Source organism: Thunnus maccoyii, chromosome 22 (assembly GCF_910596095.1).
Source record: "Thunnus maccoyii chromosome 22, fThuMac1.1, whole genome shotgun sequence".
Classification (NCBI taxonomy): Eukaryota; Metazoa; Chordata; class Actinopteri; order Scombriformes; family Scombridae; genus Thunnus; species Thunnus maccoyii.
The window spans coordinates 19,684,103-19,691,840 of record NC_056554.1 but is presented as its reverse complement, the minus strand read 5'-3'; the positions used below and the strand labels follow the sequence as shown (position 1 = coordinate 19,691,840).

The window sequence follows — 7,738 nt, the reverse complement described above, 5'->3', positions numbered from 1 at the left end:
TTTGGCACTTTGGGGGTTAATTTTTACATTTAACAAACGTGATGTGCGTGCCAAATTTAGTGAGTTTTTGAGTATGTTTAGGGGGTCAAATTAAGGGTTGGAGTGGCGGAATAATAAAGAAGAAAGAAAGAAACTAACACATGAAATACAATAGGGTGTTCACCCCTTTGGGGCTCAGGCCCTAATAAACCAGTAAATAAATGAATAAACTACACTCTAGTTTCCATATTCCTAGAAAAGTAAATTACCAGGAGACTTATGCTTCTTGTCTGACGTTCTTTTATTTTGAAGGTAACCTCTCCTAACATCCGGTTTGAGCCGGCCTCCTGTAACTACCTTACTGCCGATATTTTTCCTAGGATGGCGAACACATGCCCCGCCCACCTCTGCCTATGATTGGCTAGTACTCATCGCCTTCGTTGGTTGGGTTGGTTAGGTTTAGGCATGACGAATGAGATTGGTTAGAGTTAGGGCAGGTAAGCCAATCACAAGTAGAAGGAGGCGGGCCACGACTTCGCCATCCTAGGAAAAAAATTATCGCGTACCGCAGCTTCAAGTTACACTTGCTGGACTTTCGTTGCTTGCCGCTGTTGACAGCTAGGCAGCAGCTTTCCTGGTTCTCTGTGAAAGCTGTGTTTCTTCTTTCGGCCTGCCGGACTTTCGAAAAAGAGCACCGAAAAATGACATTACAGTCGAGGATTTAGTTAGTTTGTGTCCTTGAATACTTGAATTGAACCGTTGACTCGTCACCATGAGAAGCAGGAGCAACTCCGGCGTTAAATTGGACAACTATGCCCGGATAGTGCAGCAAACTATCCTGCGGCACCAAGTGAGTGTTTAAATATGACCTTTTGGTATCTTCACACCTGTTTAATTAACTTAACAGTTTAAAAAAGGCAGTTTGTCAACGGAAACAGTCGCTATTTGCATGTCTGCAGGCAGGTTTGCTAACATTAGTCCAGTGGGAAAACCAAAATGTGTCATGCATGCAGCAGTAAATGAGGTGAAGAATATTGTTGTTGCACAAGGCATCAGCTCTCTTTCAAATAACACGCATACACATGTAATTACAGACTCTCATTGCGTGTGTGTGTGTAAGTGTGTGTCTTCATTTAATGCAATGAATCCCAGTGATGGAAAGTGACTAAATACATTAACTCAAGTACTGTACTTAAGTACAATTTTGAGGTACTTTGAGTATTTCCTTTTTTTTGTATTTCCTACTTTCTACTTCCACTCCACTACATTTCAGAGGGAAATATTGTACTTTCTACTCCACTACATTTATCTGACAGCTTTAGTTACTTTCTAGATGAAGATTTGACACAATGGATAATATAACAACCTTTTAAAATACAACATTTAGTTAAAAATTAAACCAGTGGTTTCCAACCTTTTTGGCTTTTGACATCTTACAAAAAGCAGTGTGTAGTCGGGGTCACATTTCAGATGTCTATGAGTTGTTAACAGCTCCACCAAATAGTAATTTTTCCCTCTAAACTTCTCACATGCTTTCATTTCAATAAATGTTCAAATGATCCAATATTTCACTAAAAATCAAAATATTAGAGAAAAAGTCTAAAAACTGAAAACAGATTTGTGTATCAGAACTTTGTTTTTCTTTCTTTCCTCTCCCATTAATCATCTCACGACCCCTCAGATTTATCTGGTGACCCTTTGGAGGGGCCCAAACGCTAGATTGGGAACCACTGGACTAAACCAAGTTAGCTAACTGTACATGAAGTAGTTCAAACTAGCTCCACCTCCAGCAGCTACAATATATATAACAGTATATATAATGTCAGTCTGAGGGACAAATTGAGTACTATTATTTTAATACTTTAAGTACATTTTCATGCTAATACTTGTGTACTTTTACTTAAGTAGGATTTTGTCATGCAGGATTTTTACTTGTAATTGAGTATTTTTTACATTGCTGTATTTGTACTTTTACTTAAAGTAAGTTTTTGAGGTTTTTATATCATTCTGTAGCTTCACATTAGTGTTCCATATGTATTGTGAAAATTCAGATTTTGGTCGAAGTACATATGCTTTACTGTCAAAATGCCAATTTCCCAAGCCCTTCTAAAAACTTTTTCCCACGTGACCTGACGTCGGTTTCTGCATGATGACCAGTTTAAAAGACTAAACTGGATTCAGGTGGAAGCTGAGGAGTTTCTTCTCTCAAGTTTTTGATCCACTGCAGGTTGTAACAGTAGTCAGAAAATGCAGACATCTAGAGCTGCAAGCAACTAACAATCATTTTCATCAACGATTAACCTTCCGATTATTTTTTTGATTCATTGTTGTGGTCTATAAAATGTCAAAAAACTTTGAAAAACGCCTGTCACAATTTCCTAGAATCATCAAATGTCTTATTTGTCATATCAAAACTCAAACATATACAATAAGACGTGGAAAAGCATCAGATCTGAGAACCTGAAACCATCATATGTCAGCATTTTTGCTAAATAAAATGACTTTAAGGATTAATCAATTGTCAAAATAGTAGCAGCTCCACAGACATCGATAATAGTGAGCGTTTCTCGTACACAGGCTCTACTTGGGTGGCCCACCCAGGTAGATAAAATCCAAATTCAAGACACACAGGGTTTCCCATTAAACTTTGCCACAGTTTAATTTGCCCCACTACAGTTTCACGTTGGCATCCCTCTGCATATAACTGAAACTTGTGACACAGACACACACACTCACACAGACACACACACTCTCCAGCGTATAACTGACACTGACAGACCAGAGGTTTGGGATCTCACTTCTTCCTCTGCAGTTATATAGAAACTACAAAACGATGCAGATGAATTATGGAAGCAGACATGTTCTAGAAAGTGCGGACCTATCCAGTCGCTTCTCCATTAACTCTGCTAAATTCATGCACATTTATGCTCCTTACGTGTATTTTTACAATATTAGTTGTACTTTTTGTGATTAATATAAGACAATGATAACATATGAGTACAAGTCACCCATTGGGATAGGGGAAATGGTCAACTCACCACTTTGTAACCTCTCCACTTGTTGACTATGCTACCTGGACAGTCCAGGTTTTCAAATGTAAACATTGGAGTAAACACCTAGGAAAAGATGTAGGGGATAAACACTAGCTACGATCGTGACCACATAGACATGTAAGACCATCTCTGCATCCATCTCAGCATCGGAGGAAACACCGAGGTAAACTTGGAGGGATTAAACACTGGCTCAGATCCCGGTCACATGGATCTTCTCTGCCAAACATCCTGCTAGCCAATGGATAATAAACTGGATGACCTCTGTGCCCGCATCAGTTTCTAACTGGATATCAGGAACTGTAATGTCCTTTGTTTCACCGAAACTTGGCTAAATCCTGGAAAACCGGACAGAACCATTCAACCAGGTGATTCTTTTTCTGTATACCGATCAGACAGAACAGAGGACTCTGGCAAGAAAGATTGGCGTGACAGTTGGAATATTAAAGTGCTCTCCCATTTCTGCTCACCTGATCTGGAGTTAATGTCAATAACATACAAACCACACTTTCTACCGAAGAAATTTACATCAGTTATTATCACAGTGGTCTACATCCCACCACAGGGGAGTACAGAGGCTGCCATGTTGGATCTTTGCAAAGACTTGAACTGCTCACAGACCGGTAATCCTGATGCTGTGCTCGTTGTTGCTGGGGACTTCAATCAGGCTAACCTTAAGAAGGTTATGCCTGACTTCCATCAACATATTGACTGCGCCACAAGGGGAATAAACTCTGGATCACTGATACACGCTGTTCAAAAATGGCTACAGAGCAGAATCACTACCCGCGTTCAGGAAGAGCAATCATATGGCCATCTTGCTGAGGTTAAAGTATGTAAACAAACTATGATGCATGACCCCAGTGGCCGCCAATCAGAGGCCACCCTACAGTCTGTACTACATGACCCAGTCTGGAGCACGTTCCAGGACACCACCTTCAATGTCACCGATGACATTAATGGATTCAGTGAGTCTGTGGTGGATTTACAGAAGCAACTCTACCCAAAACTACAGTTAAATCATTCCACAACCAGAAACCATGGATTACCAGAACCATCCAGGCCTACAACTCAGGGCTGCAGTCTGGAAACATGGACAATTATAAAACAGCAGCCTACAACGTAAGAAGAGCAAGGAGGCAAGAAGGGACTACGGGAAGAAAGTGGAACTACAATTCCAGAAGGGCAATCCCAGAAGCATATGGCATGGTCTAAGAATTATGACAGCTATCACCCTTTCTGAGCATGAGGTCAGGACGGCTTTCAAGTGTGTGAACACCAAGAAAGCAGCAGGACCAAACGGTATCAGTGTGAGGGTCCTCCAACTATCTGCTGACCAACTAGCGCCGGTGTTATTCAACCTCTCCCTGGCTCAGTCTGTCATACCCTCGTGCTTCAAGAAGTCCACTATCATTCCTGTGCCCATGAGAACAAGACCAGCCTGCCTGAATGATTACCGCCTAGTGGAACTCACCTCTGTCGTGATGAAGTGCTTTGAACAGCTGGTCAAGGATTATATCTGCTCCTCACTACCCAGCACACTGGACCCACTGCTGTTTGCCTACCATTCCAACAGATGAATGGAAGATGCCACAGCATACATCCTCCACACCACCATATCTCATCTGGACAAGAAAGGGAGCTATGTGAGATTACTGTTCATTGACTATAATTCAGCATTTAACACCATAGTTCCCTCCAGGTTCATCACAAAGCTCAAGGACCTGGGATTAAACACCTCACTGTGCATGTGGATCCTTAACTTCCTTCAGACCCCAGGTGGTGAGGGTAGGTTGACACACCTCTTCTACCCTAATCGTAAACACTGGAGCACCCCAGGGCTGCGTTTTGAGCCCCCTGCTATACTCCCTGTACGCACATGACTGTGTAGCCACTTTCGACTCCAACATCATCATCAAGTTTGCTGATGATACAGCTGTGGTGGGCCTGATGACAGATAACAATGAAAAGGCCTACATGAAGGAAGTATAGGACCTGACCCACTGGTGTTAGGACAACAAACTACTCCTGAGAGTGGACTTTGGGAAGAAACAGGGATGGAACTACGTACCCCTTAATATCAGTCCTTGGTGGAGAGGATGGCCAGCTTCAAGTACCTTGGTGTCCACATCACCGAGGGCCTGACCTGGGTGCTACATGCTGACTCAGTGGTGAGAAAGGCAAAGCAGAGACTGTTTCACCTCAGAAGCTTGAAGAAATTGAAGGAATTTCTACTCCTGCACCATCAAGAGTGTCCTGATGGAGAACATCACTGCCTGGCATGGAAACAGCACCGAACAGGACCCCAAGGACCTACAAAATGTGGTTCGTTAGGCTGAACGTACAATAAGGATATTTACACCAAGTGCTGCAAGAATAAGGCTAGGAGAATCATTGAGGATACCCCCCTCCCCCTACTCTATTCAACTCTTTTTAATGCACAAATTGAAGGAACTGGTGGGATTACATTTCACTGTGATTGTACATTATATGAAACATTATTGATTGATTGATTGACAAACTGAGTGTTCAGCTATGAATCAGCCTCAAATGGCTGCTGGCCAGCCTGCAGTTGAATACAGCTCACTGCTCAGATGGATCACTGCACTAATCAGCAAGTCTTCTCACTGAAAGCAGCCACTTGCTGCAGCTGTAGCCCGAGTGTCATCAATAATACATTTGATTGAGAATGATAAATGTACTAGCAGTAAATCTGTTTGGTTTGACGGTAAAATATGTCTGAGGCAGAGAGCTGCTGCAATCTGTAGACCTTCAGCACAGGTTACTACTAACTAAGAATCGACTTCTTACTCTTACAGAAAGAGGTTAAGACTGGAGCCATGGCATGGTCTTACATGTCAACTCTCTTGCTTGTGCAACTTAACCAGGAACCACTTTGTGTGGCATTTCTATTTCTATCAGTGATGAAACCTAACTTGATGTCGAAAGAGCTGACTGCTGTGGTGTCTGTTAGCTGTCAATTCATTTATAACTTATAAACATCAGAAAAAAATGAATATTTAATGGCTTTTTAGGCACAGGTATAGCCAGGATATATCTGTAATTGTATATAATGATGAATCATTGTTCTGGTTCCCCAGCTCTAACTGCACTGCTTCAGCTCTGAATATTGCTGGTATCACAGCAACATCCTCTTTACAACAGGAAGAAACAGGGTTTATTATGGGCAATGTTTTTTTTCTAGAAAATTTAACTAAATTAGATAAGGACCCTGTTCTTTGCAGCAGCAGTGATCTAGCTTGATACCAAGCGAATGAGTCTTCACTGACCTGATGTGAAATGAGAAGATAGATAGCAGCTGCTAGTGCAGCTTCACTATCAGTGGATCAAAGGACAATGCATTTACAAATCCTAGCAGAGTTAGCCTAGCATTCAACTTATTGTACTTAAAGCTCATCATTTTCAGTTTCAGTATGCGGTGTCATCACAGATGTTGGCACATATGGCATATGTTGGTCCTCTGTTGGTCGAAATATGCTTCATGTAACACAAAATCAATAGAAAAATGGGGAGAAAATGCAAATAAGAACAAATAAGTGTTTGCACTGCGAAATGTGTCCATTTAATCAGATTTTATTTAGATTTGAAATAAAAGGCCCTGAAAACTTGATTCTCAATAAGCTTTTTTCTTTTTTCTTACATGAACACATTTTCTGCCAAAGTTTGAGTAGTTTGGTTATTCACTTGAGAGATATCTGTCTGACCTCTTCTCTGTTGTTTGAAGTTGGCAAGCCCCAGCTGGAAAAAGATGATGTCACATACGTACATGCACCAATCAGAGCTGAGCAACACTTGAAGCAAAATGTGATGACAGATGTTATGACCGGCCACTGACTCAAACTGCATCCACACAGTCCTGATGGAGCTGTTGCGTACTAAACTATTAATAAATAATGACTTAAAATGTTCTTTTACCCCAAATTTGATTTTTATTGGTGCTTAAAAATCTTAAATAATCAGCCCTAATTTCCGTTATCCTCTGAGCTGCACAGCCAACAAAAAATTATTATGCACTGAAGTTTACCTCTAATTTACACTGTCTAATGTGTCCCATTGGATTCTGCTAATGACTGACCTGTGACCTTTGATCAGGATCCAGTAACGGGTCTTCTGCCAGCCAGCGGCGATCAGCCAGATGCCTGGGTCAGAGACAATGTTTACGCCATCGTGTCTGTGTGGGCCCTGAGCCTGGCCTACAGGAAGAACGCAGACAGGGATGAAGACAAGGCCAAGGCCTACGAGCTGGAGCAGGTATGTGTTTGTGTGTGTGTGTGTGCTGATGAAATGCCCCATTTGGTTCAGACTCATGTTTCTCCCCCTGGACTACCAGGAGCCGTGTGTTGAAAATGTTGGCATTCAACCATCTCTCTCTCTCTCTCTTTTTAGAGTGTGGTAAAGCTAATGAGAGGAATCCTTCAGTGTATTATGAGGCAGGTACGTTGTCTCAAAATTATTTCCTGGTCTCTTCCTGCTACACTTACCAACCTTTCTCTCTTTGAGCTGTAAGTCTCTCACCATCTGTCCTCTTTCCACCCTCTTTCTTTCTCTTACACTCACATAAACACACAAGGGGCAGGATGAGAAGTAAACACAGGAGTTGGATAAAGTCCCAGCAGTGAATAAAGTAGAGGTTAAGCCCAGCTGATGGGTTGTTTAAGCCTCAGATAAATCTTACTGATATCAGTTCT

The 7,738-nt window shown here is 41.7% G+C and overlaps 1 protein-coding gene across 4 annotated transcripts in view; it reads left to right on the top strand.

The window, feature by feature from the left end:
• Positions 1-536: 536 nt before the first annotated feature.
• phka1a (phosphorylase kinase, alpha 1a (muscle)) overlaps positions 537-7,738 on the top strand; it is a 31,954-nt gene continuing 24,752 nt past the window's right edge. For 2 of the 4 annotated variants that reach the window (XM_042400784.1, XM_042400782.1), the window contains exons 1-3: positions 538-829; positions 7,143-7,301; positions 7,437-7,484. In XM_042400784.1, the coding sequence (XP_042256718.1) occupies positions 752-829; positions 7,143-7,301; positions 7,437-7,484 (285 nt within the window). In that variant the 5' untranslated portion in view covers positions 538-751. Of the gene's footprint in view, positions 830-7,142; positions 7,302-7,436; positions 7,485-7,738 lie in introns of all 4 variants that reach the window. The other 2 variants (XM_042400781.1, XM_042400783.1) reach the window with 2 other exon arrangements.